The sequence below is a fragment of the Arachis hypogaea genome, chromosome 13 (assembly GCF_003086295.3).
Source record: "Arachis hypogaea cultivar Tifrunner chromosome 13, arahy.Tifrunner.gnm2.J5K5, whole genome shotgun sequence".
NCBI classification, from domain to species: Eukaryota; Viridiplantae; Streptophyta; class Magnoliopsida; order Fabales; family Fabaceae; genus Arachis; species Arachis hypogaea.
The window spans coordinates 36,867,765-36,880,658 of record NC_092048.1 but is presented as its reverse complement, the minus strand read 5'-3'; the positions used below and the strand labels follow the sequence as shown (position 1 = coordinate 36,880,658).

Sequence of the window (12,894 nt, the reverse complement as noted above, 5' to 3'; positions counted from 1 at the left end):
CGTGACCATATTTGTGCTATTCGCGCGAGGGAATCATGGCGCTTGCACAACCCTCTGTTCATTTTGGGATATGTGCCAAAATGTCATATGACGCGTGCGCGTCAGGCACGCGCACGAGTGGAAGTGCAAAAGTGGAAAATGACGCGCACGCGTTAACGATGCGTACGCGTGGGTGGGTTTGTGCTTCTAGCATAATTCCAGCACCAAGCCAGCATAACTTTCGGCCAATACACCTTTTACGTCGAATTCGCAAGGTCACGCATGCGCGTAATTGACGCGTACGCGTGAAGTGCCAAATTCTCAGATGACGCGTACACGTGAGGGACGCATACACGTGGTGATGCTTGTGTGACTGGCACACTTTCTACACTGTTCCCACACAACTTTCTGTTCATTTTTTTTGCAGATGAAAATGCAGACTATATGCAATACTAATGAGAAAAGTCACTAAAATAAAACTAAGGAGAGAAAAGAAAGAACGATCATACCATGGTGGGTTGTTTTCCACCTAGCACTTTTAGTTAAAGTCCTTAAGTTGGACATTTGGTGAGCTCCTTGTCATGGTGGCTTGTGCTTGAACTCGTCTTGAAACTTCCACCAATGCTTGGACTTCCAATAAGCTCTATCAATACCAAGTAAATTTCTCAAGTTTTGATGGAGTTCTTCACAAGCTTTGAGCTCCCAAATTTGATCCTCATATATTCCTGAATCCCAAATCTTGTTTCTACACCCATCTTCAAGTGGATCACGATGATTCCATCCGGGTGGTTCAGCCTTAGAATTCTCATTTAGGCACCCAAACATCCTCCTAGACCTAATTAATTGAGAATTATGCCAACCCTTGCAATCAAGCCTTGAGCTTCCAACCATAACGAATCTAGGATTGTGTCGCCAACCACTAACCATCTCCCTCTTACTCTTAAGGCCACAAAGAGCTCTAAGCTGACCATCTGTCTCAAGTAGCCATATTCAAGTGGGAAGGTAAAGGTTAAGGATAAGTGTTTTACCCACTTGAATGTTGTATTGGATGGTAATGGCTTTGGGGGAGAGGTCTCCAACAGCTTTGGCAAGATGATTTTAAGCTCCATTTGCTTGTGCTCTCCCTTGGCAACTTCCACCTCTTTGCGAGCTTCTTTAGTTTCAACCTCTTCCTCTTGGGAGCTTTCTTCCAATTCAAACTCTTCTTCATGGCTTACCAGGGGCATGGGGGGTTGTGCTTCTTCTTCTTTAATCTCCATCTCTTGATCAACCTCTGCAAAGTCTTCAACATTGATATGTCTTGGAGGTTGTACACCCTCCTCAACATCAACATCAAACACCTTGGAAGGAGGCTCCATGACTGGACTTTCCCATGGAGGTTCTGCATCTCCGAAGTCTGCAACCACTTCTTCCTCTTCAATAATTGCTGCTTTGTCTAGTTGTTTTAGTATAAAATCGTACTCCTCCTTGATGATTTTCTTTCCATGATAACTCCCTTCAACTACTCTTTCATCTTCAAGGGTCTCTCCTATCTCCACATTTTGGGCCTCCTCTTGCTCTAAGACAAAATCAGACTCCTCTTGATGTCTTCCTTCACTAATTCTTCAACCACTCCTTCGACTTCAAGGGTCTCTACTACCTCCACCTGTAGGGCCTCCTCTAGCTTCTTATGAAGTATGAATTCGCGAAGATGATCCCTTCTCTCTTGTTCTATGTCAATAGCATGACTGGGATCATCTTGCTCTTGGATTGATGGATGTGGGTGCTCTTCCATAGAGGGTGGTGATGGGATGGAAAGATCATTATGTGGTTAAAAAAGAAGCGCACTAGAGTTTGAGGGTTGAATATTGGAGGTAGAGGGTTGGTTCATATGGGATATAAGATTTTGGAGTGTAGAGGTGAGACCAATGATGTTAGAGATGAGTGTGTTGTTATCCAATGGAGGTTGGGGTGGATAGGAGGGTTCAATTGTTGGGAGAAAGGGCTCATAATACAGAGGTGGTTCTTCTTGATAAGGATATGGAGATGGTGAATATTGAGGTGGTGGTTCTGGGTGTGGTTCATATGGTGGTTGGTGTGGTGGATAAGGATTAGGGTCATATGGAGGTGAATGGTGGAAAGGGGCTTGTGAGTATGGTAGTTCAGAGTTATGTTGAAGAGGGGGTTCATAAGCATATGGTGGGGCTTGTTAGTAACTACAAGGGGGTCTACCATATTCATCATCTTTGTACGCTCCCTGGAATGGCTCTTGACCATAGTAATTTGGTGGAGGTGGTTTGTCACGAAAGGGTCCACCATAACTATTGTCTTGGTATGCATCACAGAATGGTTGTTGGTTATAGCGCATTGGAGGGGGTTGTTGCCAAGAGGGTTGATCAAATCCTTGTGGCTCCTCCCATCTTTGATTCTTCCAACCTTGATGCCTGTTCTCATTATAGCTTCTATTCCTTATAACAACATTGGAACCAAACTTAAAGCCAGAGGGGTGAGAATTCATAGTAGCAAAAGAAATAAAAACTAATAGAAATTAATGAAAATAAACTCCTAAAACTAGAAACACTAACAAAGAAACGAAAAAGCAAATATTTACAATAACCAATAATAAGGCACACGTTTGCAATTCCCCGGCAACGGCGCCATTTTGACGAACAGTTTTTCTTTCGGTAAAGAATTTTCACAAATAAATCCTCATTGCAAGTATAGTTTCTAAACCAACAAAGAATCCTTTCGTACAAAAATTTGGTTGTCACAAGTAACAAACCCCTAATAAAATTGATAACCGAAGTATTTAAACCTCGTGTCGTCTCTCAAGGAATTCCAGGGAGGTATGATTTATTATTGGTTATGGAAGATTATCTTTTTTTTTTTGGGTTTTTGAATAATGAACAGGAAAAGTAAATTGCAGGAATTAAAGTAATAATTAATAAAGATCTTAGCAAGGTATGAGAACTAGAAATCCTATCCTAGTTACCCTTATCAATTGTGATGAGAATTGTTCATCACTCCCACTTAGTTAACCCTTACTAAATAAAAGAAAGTCAAGTGGACTAATAAATGAGATTCCTCAAGTCCTAGTCAACTCCTATGAAAAGACTAGCTTTAGAGGGATCCAAATCAATCAGCGAATTCCAAATTTCAATCAACAAGGAGTTTGATAACTCAAGGGTCACCAATTACTCAATTCAAGCTAACAATGTAGAAAGCTAAATTAAAATCACAAATCTAAAATACCTCAAATTGCATTAAATAGAAATTCAAATCTAACATTAAGAGTTCATAAACCAAATTGGCAACATAAAGTAATCAACAAAGGGAAAGAAATAAACCAAAATGCTAGGACAGATAAAAGTAGAAGAGAAAACTAAATTAAAGGAACATTGAACCTGGAATTGGAGAAGACATAAATCATAAACCTAAAACTAAGAGAAATCCTAAATCCTAAAACCTAGAGAGGAGAGAGCCTCTCTCTCTCTAGAAACTACATCTAAAACCTAAAATTGTGAATTATGAATGTTGTTTTTTATGAATGAATGGATTTTCCCACTTTATAGCCTCTAATCTGTGATTTATGGGCCGAAAACTGGGTCAAAAACAGCCCAGAAATTACCCCCAATGATTTCTGATACGTCCAGCACGCGGCACTGTCACACGTACGCGTCGTCCACGCGTACGCGTGGATTGAATTTTCTCCAGGTCACGCGTACACGTGATCCATGCGTGCGCGTCACCTATCTTCGGGGCAGCTATGGCAAATTATATATCGTTGCGAAGTCCCAGATGTTAGCTTTCCAACGCAACTAGAACCGCCTCATTTGGACCTCTGTAGCTGAAGTTATGATCGTTTGAGTGTGAAGAGGTCAGGGCTGACAGCTTTGCAGTTCCTTCAATTTCTTGTATTCCTTCCACTTTTGCATGCTTCCTTTCCATCCTCCAAGCCATTCCTACCCTGTAATCCCTGAAATCATTTAACGCACATATCACGGCATTGAATGGTAATAAGAGAGGATTAATATTAGCAAATATAAGGCCAAAGAAGCATGTTTTCAATCATAGCACAAAATCAGGAAGGAAAATGTAAAACATGCGAATTGTATGATGAGAATAATGGATAAAATCCACTAGATTAAGCACAGGATAAACCCTAAAAATGGGGTTTATCAATGCCTAACGCCTAATTTATTCACCTAATGGGAAGAGAAGATCATATAAAACAATGCACATAACACCACAACACGTTTTTTCACACACATACAGAAAACTCCATGCTACCCTTGAGGGACACAACTCCGGCCCATCTTATGCGGCCAACAAATCTGACGACTCCATCAGTCAGACCAACAGAGCGGAATTGCGCCTCCGATACGATGGCATCAAGTGACGGATCAAAAACATTGAAGCCACGGATGAAATGACTGATACCGAGGAGGTTGAGACCAAACATAACACATGGCGTATCGGTCAGGTTAGGATCACCAACAAAGAGATGTCGACCCCACTCCATTCCATCAGAAGGTCCAAAGTTGATGGTCATTAGATGGACCCTGAACCTAGCAGAGGACCGCTCATAGCTAACAAAATCCACACAATCATGGTACCCAATCAAAGCAGGATGCTCCACACATACACCTGTACCTATTTCAATCTCATTCCATGTAGAATCTAGCGTGGAGTACCTAACCACAGAAACCGGTTTCTTACGAAACCTCCCTTCACTATTGACCCAACAAACATAATGATTGGCAACCGCATAGCTACTGCCCAGTCTATCAACCATTGGCGGGGTCCGCACAGAGTGACTCCACTGACCCACATTCGAATTAAAGATCTACATGTCATATCCAGCAGCTGCCGAGTGACGCTTGGCGAGGCTGAGAATCTTATAATCATCACTATCAACCACACCGACAAAGGCATAAGCAGACCAGTCATCACAGTGGTTGAAGTGGTAACAGTCAGACCCTGGATCAGGAATAATAGACCTCCAGGAGCCCAACGGATCCCATATAACCAACGAACTAGAACGGCCATCGGTAGAATACCTAGCACAAAGCTTGTCCATGGTCGACCCCACCAAAGAAAACCACGTCCAGACGAGAGGAGCGGTCACCGGAACCTCCACACGAGTTTCGAAGACGTACAAAGACAGCCGCCCACAATCAACCTCTTTCAGGGGATTGTCCAAATGAAGGACCGCCGCCTTCCCTCCCTTCGACTTCAAATAAGTGACCATGTTATCTGCTAGGTTCAACATATTGTACCAATCATGCGACATGCATATGCCCTTTCTTATTATTTTTCCATCGGATAGAAGAAATATCTGTGTGGTAGATGATCGTGAGCTTCTAACTAGGTGCTGATCTTCAATGCTAGCCGTTGAGGAGGAAAAGCGAAAAAGATAAGGAATAATGTACGAGAAAGAGAGAAGACAAATGCTAGGTAAATGGGGAAATGAAATCTTTACGTGGTGTGATGTGGCTAGACGGTGAGTCTGATCCTTTTTAAATGTATTAATTCATGATAACCCGAGGTGATGACACATGGATTTCGTATGCATTGCTGAAACCGGGATTTAAGATATTAACTAAGGATACACTATAATTGGTTTTATTTATTATTTAACATATTTAAAAAGAGTTTAATTTTGGTTCATTAAAATATTTTGCATAGTGTCCTATTACATACGTTCTTTTGAATGATCATTTATGCAATTAATATAAAAGTAGTTATTTTTATTAATTTAATGTTATATAACTAGATACATGTATCAAATAATTTTATACTGACAGTATATTAAAATTAAATCTATTTAAAAAATAAAAAAATGAGTTAATCAGTGTATTAGTATATTAAAAATATTTATTATATAAAAAATATAAAAATTGATATTATAATTAACTTTAATAAGTACTTTTAATTTTAAGATTTTTGTAACTAATTTTATATATTAGTTATTGTAAAAGTTGTTCATCTTAAATGAATAAATTTTCAGTTTTTATTTTCAGTTTTTTAATATATAAGAACATAGGCCATGTTTAAAATATATAAAATCAAAGTAAATATGATTATTATTTCAACAATATAATAAATTTTGTATTTCAATTAATTAAAACGAATGTCAACATTTGATTTGGCTTTTATTTTACTTAAATACCGTCCTGGCTTTTGACAGCGAGCTAAGCCCTAGTTGTGGGAATAAAGTGGAGTCGGTTACTCACTTCCTTTTAACCTCTATAGCAAAGCTAGGGAGTTTTGAAGCCACCTCATGCCTTCTCAATCCGCCGTCGGATACAGGATTCAAAGTTTAGGTTCAAGCAAGTGTCGATGATGGAGAATAAAGCAGCACTGCTGCCGCACGTGTATGGTGGGTTTTGAGACAGAAATTAAAATTGTTTGATTTTAAAAATAGAATAAGAGAATATATTAAGATATAAAAATTAGTATCTTTATATTTTTGTTTGGTTGGGTTAAATATAAGATAAAATAAATAATAAAATATTTAATTTATTTTATTTTTTTTCACATAAAATTTAAAATAAAAAATAAAATAATAAAAATATAATTATAAAAATTTGATAGTAATAATAAAAAAATAAATTATATTTTTGTATTTTTATATCATTTTTGTCAGAAAAAATATAAAATATACTAATTCAATATTTATAGAATATAATGTTTGTGTCTATATCTTACTTACTAAATACAATATTATATTTTTATATCTTGTCTTTATAAATAAACGCAATTCAAGAGATCTTTAATCCTGGTAATATGTGGTTGTCAGTGACAATGATTCTTAATATTTGAAGGTTAATTTAAGACACTGAGATATCTAATAAAAGATCTTAATATTTACTAACTCAAATCTAGTGTTCTGTGTGGTTGAAATTGCCACTAGGTTAGGCAAAAATGAATTACGATGCTAGTGTCTTCGTGTAGCAATAGCGTGTTGGCTTTGGGTGTGTCAAGGTCACGTCAGGCCAGGTTTTATTCTTAATAGGCCTTGTCTGTCATGTAGCTAATTGACCTGAGCTTGACCTGCAATTTGCTATAGGCTCTTTATAAAGTATTAGGTCTGGCCTGTTGTTCAGCCTAGCTTGACCTGAAGCCTGTTAAAAGGCCTGATATTTTTTTTACTAAAATAAAAATATTATTTAAAAAAATTCTTTTTTAATAAAAATATTTATATATAATATGTCATATTTAATATTTATAAGAATTTTTAATCTTTTAAAGTATTTTAAATATACAAAAATATTTATAATAAAATATAATGAATTTAAAATATCTCATAATTTTGTTAATAATTAAAAATTATTTATATATTTAATTATGTTTTAATAGGCCCAGGCAGGCCTGACAGGCCAGTAAGACTAATTAGTGAGCCTGGGCCTGACCTATTAATATATTAAGGTTTTTAAAAGAGTCTAAGCCTGAGCCTCTTCTATAACAGGCCAGGACAGACCAAACATAGACTAGGCTGCAGGCTCCTGGCAGGCCGCCTGACATTTTTCCACCCCTAGGTGTGTGTAGGGGTGGAAATAGGCCGAGTCGAGCTGAGTTTTGGCTTTGATGAATTTGACCCATGTTATAAATAGATGGTCCAAGTCTAGGCTTGTTATTTTTCATAGGCTTTTTTTTCAAACTCAAGTTCAGTCTGTTTAAAAACCTACGAGCCTATTTGAAAAGCCTGTTTTGTGAATTAGAACTCAAATAACAATAAACTCAAAAACATCTAAATTAACATCAAATAGATTCTAAAATTTATAATTTATAAAAATAATTATATATATATATATATATATATATATATATATATATATATATATTAGTCACATATCATAATTATAATTACAATCTATAAATTTTTTCTTGAACAAAAAAATTACGATCTTAATTAGTATTAATTATTAATTCTTTTTAATTTTGTTTTGTATTTAATATAAGTTAATAGTTAAAAGTTCAAACTAAAAATAACTTATTTTTATAAAAAAGTATTTTGACGAGCCAGTCTAATGAGTTTCATAAGCTATGACCTAACCTTTTTAATTAATAAATTTTACAAAAAAATCCAAGCTTAGCTTGTTTAATAAAATGAGTCGAGTCAAACTGAACCTAAAATGAGTCGAGTTACAGGCCCCCGTCAAATAGTCTGACCCACTTTCACCCCTAGGTGTGTGATTCAAAACCACTAGGGAGTGTGGATTAATGGTTGTTTTAGGCTTTTACTGAGTAAACACCCAACCCGGTCCCTGTCCATTTCAAATTAGGACAAGACGATCCCTCACCAAAAAAGTAACCCATGCCGGTCCCTATCTATGCATAAAATAACTCATCGCGTCCCCTCCCGTGTATCCCCGTCCATAGTTGACGGAAAATTCTGATGTGGCACTTACCGGCGCTGATCTGGTAGTTAGTCCAGAGTTAAGTACCAACCTGGATTAGGGTAAATGGACTGGGGTCGATTTGTCCCCCTGTCACATTCAAAAATGACGCCGTTGCTAGGTTAAGAAGGATTAAACGTCATTCTCACCCTGATAACCCCCAAGCCGTAACTCATATTTACGAATAACCAAAACCCATCAACCTTCTTCGCACGATAGGACAGAGCGTGGTGGAAGTAGCAAGTATTGGTGCTGACAAGGGTGCTGACAAGGCCGCCAGGAACGACTCGGAGGACTCCTCTAACTCCGTACTTGACGGAGTCACTGACGACGTGCAGTGGAGGCAGCTTGTGTCGGCATTCAGGTTAGTAACAAATTTGGATATCTAAAACATTATTCTAATCCAATCTCTGTTCCTAAATTGCATGTTGGTGTTGCAGTGTTCAGTAGGTTGAAATGGGTTGCCTGGTTGTTTATTTTTAAAAATGTTGTGGACGTGAATGGATTTTGAAATTTTTTAGTTAATTTGTTAAATAGTTAATGTTAATTGTCAGTAGTTTAGATGATTGGCACAGTGAGATAAACTGTCATGAATTGGATTTTGATTAGTAAAAATAATTTTGGGTATAGTATATTTTTTATCCTTAAAGTTTGACAAAAGTTTTAAAAATATCCCTAAGTTTTATTTTGTTTCAATTTTGTCCCAAAAGTTTTCAATTTGCATCAAATATACCCCTGACGGCTAATTTTTCAAAAAATTTAAAATCGATTCAACAACAATTTCATAAGAACAACCCCTCAACACAAGCAAATTAAGCATAATTTTCATGCATTATTGTTATATTGGTCTTAAATTTTTTAAAAATTTAGCCTCCGAGGATATATTTGATGCAAATCGAAAACTTTTGGGACAAAATTGAAACAAAATAAAACTTAGGGGTATTTTTAAAACTTTTACCAAACTTCGGAGATAAAAAATATATTTTACCCAATAATTTTCAGATGGATGAGTTTGAAGTAGTTCATGTTTTCCATCATGGAGGAAATTTTAAGAAAAATGCAGAGGGCAAATTAGAATATACTGATGGAAAAGTCAAGAAGTGGCCACCTTTAGACATTGATTTGGTGAACTTCTTTGATTTTGAAATGTTACTGAAGGAGTTGGGTTACACAGAGTACAAGACGATGTTTGGTTTAATAGCATGGCACCTGACTTGGAATCTAGCTTACATGTTATGAGGGGTGATACTGAGATAAATGACATGAGGAATAACAAGATTAAAAACAAGGAGACAAACGAGATTTATATCTACTTTGATCACCCAGTTAGTGTGCCAGAAGTTGTGGATGAGGAGATGCAAGCTGAGGAGGTTATTATGAGTGACTCATCTTTCTCAGGTGATGGGTATGAAACAACTGAGGACGAGCCATATAAGCCACCTCCTCCGGAATATGAAGAGACTCATAGTGGTGACGATAGTAAAGTACAGAAAAGGAAGGAGAGATTGAAAAAAAAAAAAGAAAAAAAATGGTGTCACCAAGGAAGAGAGCTAGTCAGGGTCCAGCTGGAGAGGTGAAGAGTGGTCCAGCTGGTAAGGTGAAGGATGGACCAGATGGTGAGGTGAAGTCTGACCCAAATAGGGAATTAAGCAAGGGTGGCCCAAAAAATAGGGATAAGCCTAGACCAAGTAAAGGTGGTCCATGTTATTCTCCAAAGACAGTCAAGAAACGGGCTTCCAAGAAGTATTCAGGTAGGAAGAGAAAACATATTCTAAGGGATGGAAAAACTGAGGCAGAAGGTGTAGTAGTTGATGGGCCTGAAGCAGGTGGTGGTGTGGAGGCTAGAGATGGACTAGCTGGGAATACAATGGCATCAAATTCTGATATTGTTGGGGAAGAGCTAGACTCAGATTATGACAAGCCTTATGAATATGAGAGTGAAGCATTTAATAGCCCAGTGTTTGATGATGATGATGAAAACAGGACTACATTTGATGCTTTCAATGAGGAGACAGAACATGGGAAAGTTGAATTTAGGGTGGGACAAACATTCATCACAATGAAAAGTTTTAAGAATACACTAAAGGACTATTTTGTGTATGAAGGGAAGGATGTGATGTATCTAAAGAATGAAAAGAAGAGGGTGAGGGCTGCATGTGCAGGAGAGAACTGTCCTTGATTGATTCTGACCTCTTGGAACAGTGCTGGAGGGTGTTATCAGGTGAAGATACTGGTTAATGAGCACAACTGTGCTAGAGATTTTGGCAGTAATCTAGCTAACAGAGAACGGGTGACATCAAAGTTGGTGAAGAGGCTACTGACTCAGCCTGAGTTAAAGCCTAAACAGGCCAGTGAGTATATGATTGAGGAGTACAATGTACATCTTAGTGAGAAAATGATAAGCAGGGGACTGAAGGTTGCCAGAGAGATAGTTATAGGCAATGAACAAGCTCAATATGGAAAGCTCTGCGACTATCTGATGGAACTACACAGGAGTAATCCAGGGAGCACAGCTATGATTGATGTCATACCTCAACCAGAGTCGCTGCCACTAATCGACAAATTGTATATAAGTTTGGATGCATGTAAAAAGGGTTTTAAAGATGGGTTCAGGCCTCTAATCGGGTTGGACGGGTCCTTCCTCAAAGGTTACTATGGTGGACAGCTATTATCTGCAGTGGGGCAAGATGCCAACAACCACTTTTTTGTCATTGCGTATGCTGTGGTTCCGAACGAATGTAAAGACACTTGGGGCTGATTTTCGTCAATACTGAAACAGGATCTAAGAGATTGCACTGAGTTGGGACTGACTTTTATCTCCGATCAACAAAAGGTCAACTCTAAACCCTGCTAATTAGTTACTTGTGTTGAATACTTATGTATGGTGTACTCTGTTTTGTATCATAGACTTGTACTACTCTGCTATGGATTTGATCATAATTATATATAATTTTGCACTCTGCTTTGGTTGGTTACTATGTTCCATTGAGATAAAACTTTTTTTATTTTTCAGTTTATTAGTTGATGAATTAATTTTTATGTTAGCTAAGACTCTATGTCATTCATCATCAATTGATAATTAAATATGTTGTATTACAGCTCCCTGATTAGATATTGTATTTAATTTGAGTTACTTTAATTTGATTCTTAGCATTTGAAGTGTGGATAATTGCTAATTAAAATTTTCTAATCATATCATGTCCTTGGACTGATACAGGAGTTGGCATTGGCCTTGAAGAAGATATTTCTGAGAGCTCACCATAGGAATTGTGTACTACATATCTGGAAGAACTTCATCAAGTACTTCAAAGATGAAGAGATGAAGCAAATGGTTTGGGAATGTGCAAGGTGCACCACACACCACCGAATGAGCTGATGTGATGGAGAAGTTAAAGCGAGTAAGTACACCAGCATGGGAGTATATGCAAAAATTTGAGCCGACTGTATGGTGTAAGGTGTACTTTAGTCATGGGCCGAAACTGGACAACATAACTAATAATATGTGCGAAGTATGGAATGCAAAGATTGTGGAGCATAGGGAAAAGTCTATTCTAACCATGTGTGAAGGGCTGCAGTGCTACATAATGAGAAAGATGGCAACGCACAAGAAGAAGTTGGAGGCTCACATTGGACCACTTGCACCAGTCCAACATAAGAAGTTGGATCAATTTATTAAGCCTAAGAGTTATAAATGGAGAGCTATATGGGCTGGTGATTCGAAAAGAGTCCTCTTTGAAGTTCATTCCCAAAACTATAAAGTGAGTGTGAATCTTCACAAGAGGACATATACATGAAATGTAATGGCAGTTGACAGGTAAGTCTGGTTATATAGTTATTGGATAAATATTTAGTTGCTATAATTTTTGGTTTATCACTCTCTGTCCATTTTCTTTTTCTGATTCTGCATCAATTCGTTATTGTCCATAGGAATGCCTTGTAGACATGCCGTTGCAGCACTAGCTAAAATGGGTCTTAAGGAGGCTGAGGATTTTGTGCATAAGTGGCTAACTATGGAAGCCATCAGAGCAACTTATTCACATTGCATTAAACCAGTCAACATTGAAGAGTACTGGATACCTACCAATGCACCAAGGCCACTGCCTCCCACTATTAAGAGAGCTGCTCATAGACCTAAGATAAAGAGAAGAGCCGATCCAGTTGAGAGAGAGATGAGCACCACCAAGGCGAAGAAGACATTCATTGTTACTTGCTCTAAGTGTGGCCAAACGGGCTATTACTACAAGACATGTCCGAATGCAGCATAAGATCCCAACTGGAAGCCTATGACTAAAAAGGAGAGACGAGCACAGAAGAAGACAACAACTCACAAATCATCAACTGATCCATCAACAAGCACTGATCCAGCAACAAAAACTGCTCCAGCCCCAAACACTGATCAGGTACAATGTGTTAGCTTTAAGAATTGACTTGTCCTAAATAATATCTTCTTTACTCTATGTTTGAGAATTGAGCTACAATGGCTGTGTTATGTACTGATTAGGTTTATATGTTTCACTAATTTTGTTGCTTGCTT

At 37.6% G+C, this 12,894-nt stretch overlaps 1 protein-coding gene across 1 annotated transcript; it reads left to right on the top strand.

Moving 5' to 3' along the window:
* Window positions 1–11,740: 11,740 nt before the first annotated feature.
* LOC114924975 (uncharacterized) lies at window positions 11,741–12,625 on the top strand. The gene is made up of 3 exons (XM_029291219.1): window positions 11,741–12,118; window positions 12,168–12,174; window positions 12,288–12,625. The coding sequence occupies exons 1-3, from the start codon at window positions 11,741–11,743 to the stop codon at window positions 12,623–12,625; spliced, it is 723 nt and encodes a 240-aa protein (XP_029147052.1).
* Window positions 12,626–12,894: the final 269 nt, after the last annotated feature.